This window comes from Schistocerca serialis, chromosome 8 (genome assembly GCF_023864345.2).
Source record: "Schistocerca serialis cubense isolate TAMUIC-IGC-003099 chromosome 8, iqSchSeri2.2, whole genome shotgun sequence".
NCBI classification, from domain to species: domain Eukaryota; kingdom Metazoa; phylum Arthropoda; class Insecta; order Orthoptera; family Acrididae; genus Schistocerca; species Schistocerca serialis.
In genome coordinates, this window is record NC_064645.1 from 549,427,478 (window position 1) to 549,446,544 (window position 19,067).

At 41.6% G+C, this 19,067-nt stretch overlaps 1 protein-coding gene across 2 annotated transcripts in view; it reads left to right on the top strand.

Moving 5' to 3' along the window:
• Positions 1 to 2,710: 2,710 nt before the first annotated feature.
• Positions 2,711 to 19,067, top strand: part of LOC126416650 (uncharacterized) — a 392,607-nt gene continuing 376,250 nt past the window's right edge. For both annotated transcript variants that reach the window (XR_007575486.1, XM_050084444.1), the window contains exon 1: positions 2,711 to 2,874. Coding sequence is in view for 1 of the 2 variants with exons in the window: in XM_050084444.1 (XP_049940401.1) it covers positions 2,791 to 2,874 (84 nt within the window). In the remaining variant the exon portion in view is untranslated. The remainder of the gene's footprint in view (positions 2,875 to 19,067) is intronic.

Sequence of the window (19,067 nt, forward strand, 5' to 3'; positions counted from 1 at the left end):
ATTGTTTTTCATGTGGAATAGCAACACACAACAGCTCACAAAAAATTCGTTTACCACCATAGCTTTTATACCTCACAAAGGTGTCATGGTGGTGTATATACCACCATAGTTTTTGGTCCTAAATCACAAAAATGAAATGATCAAAAACTAAATATATTCAGTTGATCAAAATTGTAATAGGATTGCAAAAAAATTATCTTTGCTGAGTTGATACAAAAAATGTGCCAGCAAAAGGGTTAACCAAAGAGTTCACATAATTAGTCAGTCTGAGACAATTTTTAAATCTCATCCTGTAATGAATTATTTCTTAACTGTTATTGAAAGAAACAAAGGCACCTTTGAAAAAAGGATGTATGTCTCAACTAAAAATGAGCTTTGAAACTGTGCTGTGCTCCTGTTTGAAACTGAGAGAAATGCCCAAGTGAGCAAACGCCTAATTCAAAAGCACTTGGTGAATATTCTGTTAACAGTGAGCTGCAAACTGCTTCAAACTGGAACAAATGTTGCTACCTGTTTGAACATTATTCATATTTGTCCTACTGACACATGTAGTGCAGGTTATCTTTTAAATTGCTTTTCCAGGTTGACTATATCTCACTTCATGCAGGCATTGGGGCTAAAGAAAGTCATAAAGGTAAATGATGAAATTACAGTGGAGATATCAAAACCTGTGCCACTGCATAATCATTAACAGAAATGATTAGAGCTCCAGCCAGCAAGATCTCACAACACAGGAGCTGACCTCAGATGCCTCTTAGCTCAGAAATAAAAATGCTCTCTTTGTTCCCAGGCCTGTGAAAAGTCTCTTCTCTAATTGGCAGAATAGCGCAGTAGCCAATCAGCATCCTATTTCAACTTTTACAACTTGATTATTTCTTTCTTTTAATAAATTCTAGTTCAGAAATCAATTTCTACAAAAATCCAAACTATTCTGTTCCAAAATGTAATAAGATAATCTTTTCTTCACTCATATCATGGTCCAAAGTAAATATTACAATACCAAAGTGCAGGAAATGGGCTGTTTTATAATTATGTTGATATTATATGTGATGCACATCAAGGTTACATAATTTACTTCTCATGATCAGTTATACTTCATTTTTAACAATTTCAGTTATGATGATATCCAAGAACTTAAACTGAAAATATCACACAAAATTTTATCCCTTTAACCAAAATGCTGTTTAGTTAACATGAAAGTATTCAGTTAATTTCTTTGCTGATGTTTACAGAAAACACAGTAACTTTTTAGAAAGTTACTTACAATGGTAGGTCCAAAATTCAGCATTTTAATTGATTTTGCGTTTGTCAGAATTAAACTTAAATATAAAACAGAAGTTAATACTTTCATTAACTATTATCATTACAAAACATGGTACAAAGTTTAATCACAATTAGGTTGTTAGAAATTTCTTTAATAACTTGTCTAGTTGTACATGAGATTTGCTCTCTGTTAAGCACAGATTCACTGCTCGGCTTGATGTATCAGCTGGTACACGTGAAACACGCCATTACCAGCATGCAGACGTGTTCTGTAGGGCCAAGTGTCATTGTGTGACAGATTCCCTACTGGAGATGTAAACTGCTGCACCTCAGTTCCATCTAACACATAGCTATCTACTTTTAAGTGACAAGTGTAGTGAAATTCCATTATTTGAATATTTTTGATCCTGAAAGAAAGCTTCATAGCTTGCAGGTGACACAATTTTATTCATTCACTTTACTGAATGTCTTAACAGTTCGAGACGGTGGTCATGTGTGCATGTGGTGTGGTTGCTTGTGTGAATTAATGTTTGTTCTCTTTCTGACAAAGGCTGTGGCCAAAAGCTAACATCTAAATGTCTTTTAACTGTGCCTCTCTGTAACTTAACATGTCATCTTTATGGTAAGTAGCTAACAGTAAATCTAGATATAAATTGACAAGAGTAATACAAACTACTGAATGGGTTTAATATGAAAATATTTTTTCTTCCCTTCTGAACTATGTAATTGTGGAAACTAATGTTTAACTCCTATAAAGATATAGGTCCTCCAGTAGAGAGGCTTTGGTGTGTTTCATGTAAAAAATACCATTTGCAATCATCTCAAACGTTTTTCTTAAGTAAATATTTGCTGCTACAAATTAAATTTTCGTCATACTTTTAAGAGCGTCGCATATGCTTGGTGAATGATTCTGACTGTGTGTGTGTGTGTGTGTGTGTGTGTGTGTGTGTGTGTGTGAGAGAGAGAGAGAGAGAGAGAGAGAGAGAGAGAGAGAGAGAACGGATTTCACACAAATGTTTTACATTGCATCACATTTTACAATTCCGAGCCATGCAATTGTTAATTCTTAGACGCGTCTGTTATTTGGTTCTTCACTTTCCCCCCTGTATCGTCACACACAATAAAACCAAAATCTTGGGACGAAGAAATTCGGTAAACGAAAGCTACACACCAACGTAGCACTCGTCAGCTGGGGTCTTTCACACTAAATCGTTAGTCTGCTAAAACCAGCGATGCTGTTTGGTTTGTACAGACTAAGGGTTTGTAATTTGTGTAACAAAAAATTACCAGATTCACTATATATTTACAGGTGTTCCTAAATCGAATCGTTCACAATACGACACGCGCGAATCGAAGTTTGACTAGAATCGAATGGCGTCTTGTTGGTCGATAGCTATCGACCAACTTCGTGCGGTTGGTGCAGTCGATTGGGTATGTGACAGCCGCGGTGGTGTGTACAGGCGTGTTTGAACGCAGACAGTGAGTGCGTAAGCTGATTAAGCGCGTCTCAATCTCTTGTTTCCTACGATGTGCAGCATGAGCCGCTTTCATACATGGAGCTTCGCGATTGTAGCTGGCGTCATCATTTTAGAATGTGGCGGCTTTTCACAGGTACTGCTGTTCCTCATCCACAACACTTGTATGTTCACCGTATTCGCAGGGCGTACGATCCAGATAACACTAGTATTTATTTCCGCTTTACCCGCTGCAGAATCCAGTAACGCCTTTATGATATTAACGTCTTCTCGTTCATACCTCCATCAAATTTTACTCGGCTCTGTTTAGTGACCAATTAACGACAGTTTCGTCGCTGCGTACATTAACATTGTTTACAGTTACATTCAAGGGTATCGCATGGGAAGAAAAAATTGTTACAGGCCTTCGTGCGATCTTTATTAAACTTCATCTTTACAGTCGCTACGGGAACGAGCTGTAAGAAGATAAGGCATATTCTTAGATTTCGCTCTGAAAAACTGTTTGTGGAATTACTGACGTAGGTTATCTCGAGATATAACGCGTAATACACATCGAAGAACAAACAATGTTTGGAGAAAAGTAGCCGGAGATAGTTAGGAGACGATATTATTTGTTGCTGAGAATATTTATTCAAAAATTATTTCCTGTGTACTGAACTTCGGTGACAGCTCTGATTTGTAAAACATCTTGAGAATGTTTATAACTAGTTATGTAAAGATTATAGCAAGAAAAGGGCGTATCAGTTTATAAAACGAATATTTATGGAAATCAGTTGTGAATGACTAGCAGCAGAATTTCAAAATAAAACCTATAGAATCCCCAAGATATGAGCTAACTCATAACTGTTTAAAACTGTATATGACAATCGCCAAAGACATTAATGGCACAACTTAATAGCAGGTACCCATTGCCTATATATATCCGAAGACTTTCTGTATTCATATCTTTAGCAGTTTTTCACATGTACCGGTAACATGAAAAAAAACTTCGGCAGCTGAAGACACATCGCTACATGAGTTTCTTAGAGCTCAGAGCCATCTGGTATTTTCAGTTGCAAGGAAAATGTGGCGAATAGCGGCTAAATAATTTTCAGGTTTCACGACAAATACCTCTGCTTGCACTTGCTACTAGGCAATATCCTTTGAAAGTTTGGCTTCCTACCTCTGTCTTTGTGGCAGGATTTGGTAGCAGTTCGCTTTGGTGTGTGTGTGTGTGTGTGTGTGTGTGTGTGTGTCCGCAGCTCGTGGACCCGCGGTAGTGTTCTCGCTTCCCGAGCCCGGGTTCGATTCCCGGCGGGGTCAGGGATTTTCACCTGCCCCGAGATGACTGGCTGTTGTGTCGTCTTCATCACCACCATCATCATCATTCATTCCCATTAGGTCGGAGGAAGGCAACGGCAAATCATCTCCATTAGGATCTTGCCTAGTACGGCGATGCGGGTCTCCTAACACTGATACCAGTAGAACAATTAGCGCTGATATCTCAATGTCGGTCATTTTGCGCTTTCTGGCTGAGGCATATTGACAAGTCAGTCTTGCGCATTCCAGATAGTCTTTTCACAAAGTTCATTACTGGGACGTGCGACTTGCCAAAGAGATTAATTTGCTTCAGTGTATACACTACTTCAGGCGTTTACTTATGTGTCCTGGAGATACAAAATATCTCGTGAATGAGATTTTCACTCTGCAGCGGAGTGTGCGCTGATATGAAACTTCCTGGCACACAGTTTTTATCTGCTAGGAAGTTTCAAAATATCTCGTATTTTATATTGCATATCATACACATTTTTGTTTCTTTCAGAATATGATCCTTATATGCGTCATGGTTTTGTAGCTATAAACTGTCGTCCGACACAAGCTGATGAGTTTGATTAATAGTTTTGCCTGTGATATGCAATATACTTTTTAATTAACAGTTTACAAATTGAATTAGCTTTCTAAAATTAATTCGTACAACTTCAACTTGAAAAAGCAATTTTACCACTCAAGCTGTTTCTGAAAGTTTCGGGGTCAATATCAAGCAGCGCATTAAACTCCTATAATAGCCCTTCCACGTTGCCACCTCTTGTACCACTTTGTCGAAGCATGTACTTTTAAAAATTAATTTTTTAATTCTGCTGTTTAAGTTTTTTTGAGAAAGTCTAAGAGATATAGGCTCTACATAAACTCTGTGAATCTTTACTAGTCAGAACGAGAAGAGTAACAGCAGCCACTCAGAAACGTCTTTATTCATTTAAGCAGTGACGCACAAATGTGAGGATAAGTCATTAAAAATTAGGAACATTATGATAATTTTTTAGGAAGCTACAAGAAAAATAGTTGTTTCTACGGTTTTCGACATAATCACCCTGCATTTCGTCACACTTGGTTTACCTGTCTGTAAGCTCATAGCTGCCAACTCACAGTTTGGCGTTGTTCGTAACTGTTTTCTCATCATATTCATTATCTCGCTGTCAACTGCAAACTTGACGCCGTAAAAAAACGTTTCAAAATTCCCAGCATTATCGACGGCACTCGGTACACATCGCTCGCAGTTGCCTGAAGGACAGCACGTTTAAGTCTCCCGCCTGTGCGCCGTCGAGTGAAATCTCTCTCCATCGCTCACGGTCTCCGAATGGGGAGGGGGAGTCAGCCTCACATACAGGCCACCAAATGACGCTAAAATATTAGGGTGTCTATTCGTCCCATTTTTATCGGGACATTACTTTTCTCAAAATGTCCCACGCTTCAAAAGCTGGACTGAACAGAGAAAAGGAGTGCGTTCCGACTTTAATTCCGCGAAATCTTGTGAAGATTGCACTGATGTATACTTACCTAGTGCTGGGGTGTCATTCTAGTCTCAAGTCCATAAGATACGTTGACGATAAACAGTGAATCGTGCACATTTTTCATATATTGTGCCGTGCTTGGTAGCCTTGCGGTCTAAGGCGCCTTGCCACGGTTCGCGCGGCTCCCCCCCCCCCCCCCCCCCCTGTCGGAGGTTCGAGTCCTCCCTTGGGCATGGGCGTGTGTGTTGTCCTTAGTGTAAGTTAGATTAAGTAGTGTGTAAGCCAAGGGATCGATGACCTCAGCAGTTTGGTCCCAGAGAACTCACCACAAATTTCCAATTGCAAAATGGTTCAAATGCCTCTGAGCACTGTGGGACTTAACATCTATGGTCATCAGTCCCCTAGAACTTAGAACTACTTAAACCTAACTAACCTAAGGACAGCACACAACACCCAGCCATCACGAGGCAGAGAAAATCCCTGACCCCGCCGGGAATCGAACCCGGGAACCCGGGCGTGGGAAGCGAGAACGCTACCGCACGACCACGAGATGCGGGCTTCCAATTGCAGATATTGTATGTGTGGCCTGTTGAAAACATTGACGGGAAAAAAATTGGAAAAACCAAAAAAAAAGATGAATGTGGAGTAATGAAATTTCCGGAATACATTTGTCCAAGTAACATATTTAAGCGATCGATACTTTTATATCACAGGTTAATGTAAGCACGAGATAAACCATTTCAAATGGGAAATGCTGGTAGATTAATAGCAGATGTAACCTCTGGAAAGTTGAATGAAAGCATGCAGACGTGGATGAAATATTTCGTACAAGTGCCGGATGTCAATTTGTGGGATGGGGTTCAACGCCGTTGCAAATGGTCGGTCAATAAAGGGACAGTTAATGCTGTTTGTGGATGACACTGAAATTGTTGTCCGATGACGTCTCATATGGATTGGAGACAATTCTGGTAATCGAGCAGGCCAAGGCAACATGTGGACACGCTGTACAGCATGTTGGATTACGACAGCTGTATGTGCGGCGAGCGTTATCCTGTTGGAAAACACCCCTGGAATCCTGTTCACGAATGGCAGCATAACAGGCCGATTCATCGGACTGATGTGTATACAAAGTTGCATTCGTGATGCGTGGCATAACCACGAGAGTGCTCCAGCTGTCATCCAAAATTGCACTACAGACCCTAACTCCAGGTGATATAGTGTGTCTAGCACGCAGATAGGTTGGCTGCAGGCCCTCAATTGGCCTCCTAATCAACATACGACCATCAGTGGCACTGAGGCAGAACCAGCTTTCATCGGAAAGCATAAGACCTTCGCCCAGCGTTCCAGTGAGTTTCGTTGCGTCATTGTTTTGCCAACTGGTGCTCAGATTGCTGCTACAGATGAAGTACGATGCGACAGAGCCATACCGCCTAACACGACGACCCCTCCTCGGTAGTACTACGTGACTGTCGGAAGACAGTCATCTTGCGACGGTATATTCTCGTAACCACCGCTGCCAGCAATCATTCCTGCCAAGTCTCTGCAGTATAGCAGAAGGAACATCCAGCTTCTCGTAGCCCTATTACACGACCTCGTTAAAACTCAGTGAGGTGTTGCATGGCGTTTTTGTCGCCATTCTTGACTAACAACTCACCATGTCAAATTTCAAATGTAACTATCGCTCACGACTTTTACAGCACTAATTTATGTCAAACCTCATCTGCATCCTTATAGTGGCGCTACTATTACCACTCTTATGCGACTGAAGTAAAATTCGAATAGACATCATCTTTCAGATTAGAAATACGCCTACCAAATTTCGTTTATGTTGCACAGCTCCTCCTTGCTGTTGCCTTTTTTTTCGTCATTGTATATGGCAGCGATTCTGCCTGGTTGTGAGGATATCCAGATGATATTTGTCATTTTAATCGGTGTAATAACGTATATCGATTTATAACTAAACTACTTCCGGTATTGCCCGAAATTATTGGCTACAAAATTTCATGTGCGTGGCTCCACTTTTGTAAAAGGCTCTCCTACCTTAATGTCAGTTAACGAGTTGAAATGCACATGTTTGCACGTTTCATTTTTATACCTTGCGGCAGTGCCACGCGGTAAAAACGGGCCTGTTAATATTGGAATTACCTGAGAAATTATCTATACAAAAAAGTCTTTTGGGTTGTCTGTAGAATTCTTGTGGAGCTATTCGGAGTTGTGATCATTGGCAAATAATTTTTTTACAACATTAAAATGTTCACGAGCAATATTTGTTTTCGCGAAATACTGCAAAACTGTACAAATTTTGTACAGAAAACTCCAGAATCAAAACATATTTATCAAGAACTACGAAAAAACTTATATTTCTCGAAAGTAGCGTGCCAATTTCACCGCACTCAAAATATTCCGCGATAATGCCCGATACCGACATCGGACCACAGAGTTTTGATTCAAGGATATACCATAACGGAAGCTGCTCCGTTGTCGATTGGTTGGCTACCTGGAGATGAGCAGGAAGCTCGTAAGAAGAATACCTAGCGTTACCGTGGAGATTTTACAAACAAATATTCCCGTGAGAAAGATGTATGTCGTTTTCCATCGGCTTCTGGCATCTTCGCATCCATTTATCTCGTGAATTCAGCAAATGACAACTGGTAAAGATAAATACGAGGCGTGTTTTTTTAAAAAGTAAGTACCGTTTTGAAATTAAAAAAAAGACATGCTAAGATATCTCAATAATTTTATTTTTACATGTAAGCACGTACCTTAATCTTCTTTTCTACATAATTTCCGACAAAACGTTGCACCAGTTTTTGAATACCCTCCTCTTAGAAGTTTGTCGCCTGACTTGTTAACCACTGCATCACCACTGTTTTGACTTCGTCATGAAGACGCTGACCGTCCAGGTGTTTCTTAAAGTGCAGGAACAGATGGTAGTCACTGGGCGCAAGATCGGGGCTGTACGGAGGATTATCTAGAGTTTCTCATCGAAAAGATGTGATGAGATCTTTGGTGTGATTCGCCATATGCGGACGGGCATTGTCTTGCAGCAAAACGATGCTCTTGCTCAACTCATAGAGTAAATATCTCTGGAGTGAGCATTGCGTTCTGCGCATGTTGTCAACATTAAACCAGGATTGTCACGTGATCTCGGGACTTCGCTGTGCCTGTGTGCTTTCTGCAGCGTTTGAAGTTTATAATACCAAGAGTTTTTGTTGTGTTTCACCGTTTGTTGATTGTGTAATAGCGATGGTGAATTACGTTGTTGCTACGGATGCAAAGAAAAATACGTGAATGGAGGGATAGTAACTTTTCATGGGTACATTCCATATAGCTCTAATTATAGTTTTCATTTTAGTAAGAGACACTGTATACGTTTAAAAATTTCGATACGCATTATAATTAAGACTTGATTCTGTAGACCTATTTTTCTACGATTTTATGACTATATAATAGACATTACGGCTCGTACAAAAGCTTACAAACAATCGCTTCCTCTCGTAAATTTGCTAGTGGAACAGGAAAGGGAAAGGTTAGTTGTTTCAGTAAATACTATCCTCCATGCATTTATCAGTGACTTGTCAATTATGTATATAGATTACTCCGTCTACCATTTATTTAATGAACTGGGAGCAAGTACTTAAAATGCGTTAAATAAATACATCAAAGTGCCACCAGTAAGAAAAATTGTGCTTTAGGTCGCAAAAACGAGAAAATAAATACGCAGAAATACAAGAAAAAAGGACGAATTAGCAGGGATATAATCGCTAATGTATGGTAAATTCGGTGTTTTTCGGACACTTGCGAAAGTACTAACGTACTGTCAAGTCGTTTTGCAGGACTATCACTGCAAAAATGTACTTCAGGCTCTGTAATACTATAAAGTGCGGTATCATACCAAAAACTACCAAAAATCGAGTGCATCTGAACTATGACACCTATCGCAAAGAAGCTGAATGTAATATCACTTGTCCTTAAAAGTTACGTAGCTGGTTTATTCCCCGTATCAAATGGATACTGTTAAAATGTCTGCGCAACATATATAAATAATCCGCGACACGTACGAAAAGAATCCGTCTGTATTAGGGATGTAGTGACATTCTAAATATACGGGGCACTATACGAACAAACACACGAAGCCCCGAGATCACGTGACCAGGCCGGCAATGTATGTTGACAACACAAAATCTGTTCTGCCAGCACCCCCTCTATAGGAGGTGCTGGTTCTGCGCATGTGAGTGCTCACTCCAGAGATATTTACTCTATGGCTCAACTTGCCACGTCTTTTGTTCTGAATTGAACGGCGCAGATTGTGGAATGTCTTACAGTACGCTGCTGCATTGATTGTCTCATTACGAGGCGGAAATTCCACAAGCAATACTCCTTTTCTGTCGCAAAAACTATGCACATGATTTTCCGGGTAGAAATTGTTTGATTAAACTTTACTTTTCTGGGTGAATCTGAATGCCGCCTTTCCATGGACTGTTGCTTTGATTCTGGTGTGACGTAGGCCACCCATGTTACATCTTGAAGAAATACCTAGGCGGTCAGCAAGACGATGACGAAGTCAAAACAGTGGTGATGCAGTGGTTAACAAGTTAGGCGGCAGACTTCTATGAGGAGCGTATTCAAAAACTGGTACAACGTTATGAAAAGTGCCTCAATATTGACGGAAATTATGTAGAAAAGTAGATTAAGGTACAGGCTTTCATGTAAAAATAAAATTATTGAGATATCTTAGCAAGTCTTTTTTAATTTCAAAACGGGACTTGCTTAAAAAATACGCCTCGTAGATTCCACCTGAAGCAAAAGATCTGCTTTTCAAACCATCTCCTAGTGGACAGCCCAACTGCGCAGTGACACAAGCGACTAATGTGACTGATTTCGATTGATAAAATGCAAAACAGCGAATAAAACATTTCAATGCGGCTATTTCGGATTCTAATTCGTTATTAGCTACTTCACAATATCTTATACCCGAAGCTTTACTCGATTTCGCTACATTTATAGTTTTTCATCCGCCAAAATAGATCCGACATTTTGAATTTTGTTAATTCCGACATCGGATTCCTAATCAGCGTCCCAAGTAACCTAAAAAGTCCATAGTTCTTTTTAGGATTTTATGTCCATTTTCCTACTATGTGCAGGTTTTGAAGCGACTTGGCCTACTGAACGCCGTCCTGAAAGGCTTTTTGAGGTCTCTCAAACGTCCTGCTTTTTTGTGATTCCGCCTGACTTAAGTATTTGGCGCTACCGGGTGTTTGATTTGAAATTTACTGCGCTATGAAGCGGCGCTTGTACACTTGTACAACTTGCCCCTCAACCTTTGTTTATTTACTGTTAAAGTTTTGCACTGTTGACACAACCGATTCATGTTCACTGTTTCATCATGTCGAAATGAGAGTGTAATTTTAACAGGGATACATAAGTGAGTTTACTTTTATCACGGGCAGTGGATAAAGTGTACAATGCACATTGTGCAAGTCAAACATTGCTATTGGACATGGTGGAAAGGTCTGATATTGTGAATCACGCCAACTCGAAGGAACATCGCGTAAGTGTTAAACGAAAACGCTCTTTTTGACAAAATGCGGTGTCAGTGCAGCAGAATGATTGTAAAAAGTCGTTTGAGTTCATTTGAGTGCATGCTACAAAGGTAAACTTCTATACCCATTAAAATTATTGGGTACAATTTGTGTCTTTTTCCCCTTACTTTGCTTAGTTTAGAAAAAAACTTTTAAAATTTTCCCGTCTTTAATAAAAATGAAATAGACGCCCTATGCTAAATTGACATGGCATAACCGCCTGTGAATCTTATTGGCCAGCGTGTCTTTTTAATTAGCTGCATCCACAGCTCTCCCCCCCCCCCACCCACACACACACACATCCATGCCCGAGGCAGGATTCGAACCTGCGACCGTAGTGGTCGCGCGGTTCCAGACTGTAGCGCCTAGAACCGCTGGGCCACTCCGGCCGGCAGTATATCAGCATTCAAGATTATTTGTTTCTATGAAGAACATTACTTTCTTTGCACTGTATATAACTCAGCACCACAGAAGAACCCAGAGCACTTGAAAGTCACGTATACCTCAATTATTAAGTGTTGTGGTCTTCAGTTCAAAGACTAGTTTGATGCAGCTCTCCATGCTACTCTATCCTGTGCAAGCCTCATCATTTCTGAATAACTACTGCAGCTTACATCCTTCTGAATCTGCTTCCTGTATTCATTTTTTCGTCTTCCACTCCGATTTTAACCCCCCCCCCCCTTCCCTCCCCCTCACACTTCCCTCCAATACTAAGTTTGTGATCCCTTGATGTCTCAGAATCTGCCCTATCAGCCGATCCCTTCTTTTAATCGGGTTGCGCCACAATTTTTTTTCTCCTCAGTTCTATTCGGTAACTCCCCAATTATTACGTGATCTACCCATCTAACCCCAAGCATTCTTCTGTAGCATCACATTTCAAAAGCATTTGTCTCCTCTTGTTTAAACTGTTTATCGTCTATGTTTCACTTCCATACAAGAACCGTTGTTCATGCATTTGCCAGTCTACATTTTATATCCTCTCTACTTCGGTCATCACTTAGTCTGCTGTATAATTTTCTAATCTAATTACCTGATTTACTTCGTCTACATTCCATTATCTTTGTTTTGCTGCAGTTGATGTTCATCTTAGACACTCCTTTCAAGGCGCTGCCCATTCCGTCCAACTGCTCATCCAAGTCCTCTGCTGTTTCTGACAGAATTACAATGTGATCGGCATACTTCAAAGTTTTTACTTCTTCTCCCTGATTTTTAATTACTACTCCAAATTTTTCTTTGGTTTCCTTTACTGATTGCTCAGTGTACAGATTGAATAACATCGGGGATAGCCTACAACCTTGTCTCACTCCCTCCTCAGCCACTGCTTCCCTTTCATGGCCCTCAACTCGTATAACTGTCGTCTGATTTCTGTACATTGTGTATATAAACTTATTTACGTATTTTTTGTAGATGTCTGATTGTCTTCGTTAGATAGCTCTTCTACCGACACATCGCATACGGCACCACCTCTGTGTTGTAAGGTGGTGTTTAAACATTTGAAATTTCATGGAGAAAGTTTAATATGCACTACATTTGAGAGCCGTCAGTATGACTTTCCTCGTGGATGCCTTCCCCGGGACAGTGGGTGTTTCCACTGATCTATTGCGTCTTAAGCCTCTGGTTCATCGTGATTCGTTTCCTGCGGCAGTCCGATAGGGTAATGCATCTACTTGATGCCCATAACGGCCCAAGTGCTCCTGAGGTACTGTCACAGTTGTGGTAACATGAGAGCAGTATTGGTTGCATGCTTTCCTATGGCCAATGGCATCATGGATGACATTATATGGAGATCGGTAAACCGTGTAGATTTCTGTCAGTTTCATCAACAATGACGAGCCTGTTAGCACGGATTCGTTGTTTTTACCGACTATTTCACTGTCTCTGTCCGAACGCGTACTTCTACAGTTCGTCTGAGACTGCGTCTTCGTTTCTGAGCCTTTGAACCCACATCTACTTCTAGACAGGCACTCCGCAAGCCATCTTATGGCATGGGGCGGAGGCTACCCTGTACGACCACTAGTCATTTCCTTTCCTGCTCCATTCGCAAACAGAGCGAGGGTAAAACTGTCTATATGCTTCTATATGAGCCCTCATTTCTAGTATCGTATCTTCATAGTCCTTCTGCGCAATGTACTTTGGCGGCAGTAGAACCTTTCGGCAGTAAGCTTCAAATGCCGGTTATCTAAATTTTCTCAATAGCGTTCCTCGAAAAGAACGTTTCCTTCCCTCTAGGGATTCGCATTTGAGTTCCTGAAGCATCTCCGTAACACTTGTTGTTCGAACCATACCGGTAACAAATCTAGCAGCCTGCCTCTGAATTGCTTCGATATCTTTCTTTAATCCGATCTACTATGGATCTCAAACACTCTAGCAGTACTCAAGACCAGGTTGCACCAGCGTCCTATATGCGATTTCCTTTACAGATGAACCACACTTTCCTAAAATTCTCCCAATAAACCGAAGTCGACATTCGCCTTCCCTACCACAGTCTTCTCATTCTCCCTCCATTTCATATCGCTTTTCAACGTGACGTCCAGATATTTAAACGACGTGACTGTGTCAAGCAAGACATTACTAATGCTGTATTCGAACATTACGTGTTTGTTTTTCCTACTCATCCGCATTATCTTAAATTTTTCCACAGTTACAGCTAGCTGTCATTCATTACAGCAGCTAGAAATTTTGTCGAAGTCCTCCTACAGTCACTCAACTTCGACACTTCCCGTAAACTACAGTGTCTTCAGCAAACAACTGCAGTTTGGTGCTCCCCCCCCCCTCCCCCCCCCCTGTCCACGCCAAATATTTATGTATACACAGAATAACAACGGTCCTGTCACACATTCCTGGGGCACACAATACCCTTGTCTCAGACGCAGCCAACTCATTCGGCTCATATTTGGCAGGCAGCTTGTGCGCGACCGAACGTGAAAGACTCTTTAAGATACTCAACAACCGCCCCCCCCCCCCCCCCCCCCCGTTATGAAAAAGATACCCCTAAAGTTCATGATGTGCAATCGACTCAGAATTGACGAGATCGATAGATAATTGAATACCGAACATTTGTCGTCAACATATATGGGGTCCGCAAACGCATATTTTCCTTGAAATCGATGGAAAAAACTTTTTCGACTGCCGCTTATTTACTGGTATGGTAGGCGCTGCTAAATGAAAGCGCCAATGCTGTAGCGACCAAGGCATTTTACTACGAAACGGGGAACTTATGTTCGATTCTTAGTTGCAATCTACAGTTTTTTTATTTGTATTTTTTACGCCTCGAAACTGGTAGGACTAGAACGGTTAATAAGGTACGTAAATCAATAGAGAATAATAACTAAACAGGCAAATAAATTTCTCAAACGACTTCTATTAATAAAGAATTAACATGTTAAGCCTCTTCGTAAGAAAGCAATTCCGAGTAAAGCTACTGCGAAAACGAGCACTCGACGCAAGTTATAGCATAAAGAAGAAAAACTAACCCTTGTCGCGGTCGATAGCGTCCTTAAAGCGGCCCCTCCCGCCGGAGGTTCGAGTCCTCCCTCGGGCATGGGTGTGTGTGTTGTTCTCAGTATAAGTTAGTTTAAGTTAAAGTAGTGTGTAGTAAGTCTAGGGACCGATGACCTCAGCAGTTTGGTCCCTTAGGAATTCACACACATTTGAACGTTTTGTACTTAAAATAATAACACATTCATATACGGCGCAATGTTCTATCGTAGTGTCTGAAAAATTGTTGCCTACAGTTTCCCCGTGCTTATAAGAAACTAACGATTAATTTGGCCCTTGGGGTACAGAAGAGGCCCATCCCTTAAGAAACTCGTCAAAGAATGTTCACTCCACTTGTTCCAAGTCCGGGAAATAGAAAAAAAAACATATCTTTAGAACATTTTAAAATCACACGTTGCTGATAACAAATTTTGAATGGTACAGCGCGCTTGTGGTGGACAAAATAACTTGGGTGGTCTAAGGCGCTGCCGTCATGGACTGTGCGGCTGGTCCCGGCGGAGGTTCGAGTCCTCCTTCGGACATGGGTGTGTGTGTTTGTCCTTAGGGTAATTTAGGTTAAGTAGTGTGAAAGCTTAGGGACTGATGACCTGAGCAGTTAAGTCCTATAAGATTTCATACGCATTTGAACATTTTGACAAAATAACACCGTCTTGTATGATAGCTCTTTTATAAATGACGAGGGTCCTTGGACGGTAGAAGGAATGCCGCCAGGCTTTACACCTGAGTGCCACCCATATGTTTATTTTTATAGCCAAGTTAAAAATTTTATTTCTAGGCTCCAAAATTGCTGTCTACTTCTGGAAACCCAGGAGGAGCTGTACAACCGAGCGGATGTAATAACGATTCACAGCATAATCCACGGTCCGCTTTCAGCACCGATTTTGCAGGCAGTGTTATAGTATGCGTGGTATGCATCAAAATGAAGTCCCGAAAAAGAAATATTTTTAAATACAAACCAAATCTGTATTCGTGCTAACCATCGGAAGGGATTCTGTAGATGCGCGAAGATTGCATTCGTTAGATGTTCTTGATGGAAGTCTTCGAATGTTCATATGACAAGTATATTCCAGCCAACTGTTCGAAGGAAACTGATAGCATGTAACACAGTGAGAGAAAGACACCGTAAATCGACCAGGTTTAAATTTTTAATTCCTTACTAATCCAAGTCGTTTGATAAATTTATTTGGCTACTCTTTTATTAGCCGTCATTGATTTATTTACTTTATTGGCCTTCGTATGCCTACCAGTTTCAAGAGGGAAGAAAAATAAAAACCTACAGACTGCAACTGGGAATCGAACTCGTGTTCTCTGCTACGCAGGCAGATGCCTTGGTCACTACACCAGTGACGCTTTCGTTGAACAGCGCCTACCTTATAGGTACGTAAGCGGCCCCCATTTATGTTGATGAAAAGTTGACAAAATGCTCAAGTATCATTTATCAATCGATCCTGTCAATTCTGAGTAGATTACCTGTCACAAACTTTAGGTGTAATTTTGTCAAAAAGGGATGGGAATTGGGGAGGGGGTGTTGACCCAAAATTACTTAAATTTTAGCTTTAAAGCCCCGTCGACAACGACATCATGAGAGATGATGTCCCAGCTCTGTTGGACAAGGAAAGGAGAGAGAGAGAGAGAGAGAGAGAGAGAGAGAGAGAGAGAGAGAGAGAGTGAGCGAGTTTGAAAGGCTAGAGAACGGAGCTCAATACACAGTACTCCAGTGTATCTACCACTAGACCATACATTGGAGGCTGAGTGGTACGCAAGTTACGAAGATTAACGTATAATTACTTAAAGCGAAACCAGCCACTGGAACTCAAGAATACCATGATCTGACAACACAGTTCACTATAACTCATGTTAGCAGCATATTGTGGCTCCGCTGCGCAATCTGGTGACCCTTTCTCGAAACATGGTTCATTGTGGTCTGCTCACAGCACGTCGCTGTACCACTCACACCTTTTCGGGATGATTGTGTTAACCTCCGCCTCACTGCCTGTTCCGCTTTTCATACCTGCGAATAATAGAGACATAAGACATTCTTTGTCAACAGCATCAGTAACAGCGCAGTGCCATAAGCTGGGCAACACACAATGATAAGCCAAAACATTATGTTAACTGCCCACCGATACATAGGATGCCGCCTTGTGGCGCTGTGGCCACATGATGCGGTAACTAAAGTATGTAAGCGGTCCAGATACGGACGGGGGCTCACCCTAGCGAATATACGGACTGCAAATGGGAAAATCTATTCAGATAAGCGACTTTGACAAAGGGCAGATTATCATCATGCAAAGCCTGCGAACGAGTATCTCGAAAACGGCGAAGCTGGTCGAATGTTCACGAGCTACTGTCGAGAGCATCTACGGAAAGAAGAAAAAGGTCAGTGAAACTACCACTAGGTGCTACATCGTAGAATGTGGGGTTGGAAACTTGTCTGCTCGGTAAAGTAGGATAGATGGTGATTTGCGACATTTTTTGCCGAAAGAGCACAATGCTGGTGCACGCACAAGTATTCCGGAGGACACCGTTCGTCGTACATGGTTGAACATGGAAATCTGCCGCAGACCACCCGTACGTGTTCACATATTGACCCAGCGACATCGTGAATTACGATTGCAGTGCGCATGGGATCATCGGGATTTAGCCGTCGATCAGTGGAAACGTGTCGGCTCTTCAGGTGAATCACATTTTTGCTACACTAGAGACGTCATCGAGGTGAATGGCGGATCGAAACGTGCAGAGCGCCACAGATGTACACTGGTGGAAGGAGTATTATGCTTGCATGTGACCTGTGGTAGTAATGGAAGACACTCTGCCAGGTGCAAACCACTTGCATCCCGTCATGTTTGGTGTCTTCCCCGATGGCGATGTCATCTTTCAGCAGTAGAATTGTCTGTGCCTCGGAGGCAGAACCGTGCTACGGGGGTGAACTCGTGTTGATGTCTCGGCGACCACATTGGTCTGATGTAAATCCTATGGAACACATCTGGGTCGCTATCACCGAGTATGCAAATCAGCAGCCTGTTACTTCTGCGTATTTTATGACCATGTGTAGACATTAAAAAAAAAAAAAAAACTTATGATATCAGTTACTACATGTGTGCAAACAATATTTGTATTTTGGGGATTGTAAAAATTAGTTATGATGTTACGATAGACATTATAATCATAAATCTGGAATCATTTAATGATCTGTAACTAACGTATGCAATGCCTGCCCAGTTAGTCGTGCGGTCTTACGCACGGCATTCCAGATTGGGAAGTCCCCAGCACGAATCCGCCTGGTGAACTTGTGTCGAGGTCCGGTGAGCCGGCCATTCTGTGGATGGCTTTTAGGCGGTTTTCTATCTGCCTCAACGAATGTGGACTGGTTCCCCTTATTCCACCTCAGCTACACTATGTCGGCGATTGCTGCCCAAACAAGTTCTCCACTTACGCGTGCACCACCATTACCCTACCACGCAAACATAGGGGTTACACTCGTCTAGTGTGAGACGTTTCCTGGAGGAGGGGGGGGGGGGTCGACCACCAGGGGCTGAACTGTACAATAACCCTGAAAGTGTGGTTTGGTGTGGGGAGGCGGAGGGGTGAAGTGAACTGCGGTAGTCGTCGTGGCATTGCAGACCACTGAGGCTGCAACGGTGACGGAGCCTCTCTGTCATTTCTAGGCCCCCAGTTAAAATACAATACAATGTATGCAACACGTTAATAATAATAATAATTCCCGTGGAGGCCCGGGAAAAGAATAGGCCTCCGGTATGTTCTGCCAGTCGTAAAAGACGACGAAAAGAACAAACCACTAATAGGCCCCTTTAAGTGTGATTAGTTGGTTCAGGACAGAACTAAAGAAGCCTCGGACAAGCGCCGTCATGGTCGGGGACGACGCTTGAACCCTATACCCGCTCACAATGGTAACGACACTGCTAGCCAACTGGAAAATGATTCAAATCCAAATAGAGGTGTTTTGCAGGATATGCTTCCTGCAACCACCCTAGAAGGAAAACAAAGACAGAGGATGAGATGGTCAGATGAAGTTAATCGACACCTCATGTTCTGTTATTACCAAGCAACAAACCTAGGAACCAACAAAACTGGATACAGATCACAAGTATACACAACATTTATTACCAGATACCCAGAATTAAAATTTTTAACAGAACAACGACTAGCTGATCAGATCCGTGTAATAATAAAAAATAACAGGATACCCCAGTCAGAATTAGAAAACATCAAACAACAAGTACAACAAATACTGGAACAAAATAATGTGCAATCAGAAGAAGAAGAAGAAAATACAGTAATGGACTCAAACATCCCAGAGCAAACAAACAAAGAACAACACGCATCAATTAAACAATCAGAGGAAAATGAAATCTTAAGACAGCCACCAGAACAAGCACAAATAGAACACGAAGTGAGTGACACACACATGTTAGATATAGAAGAAAAATTTCAGCTGACATATATAGAATACAAAGACA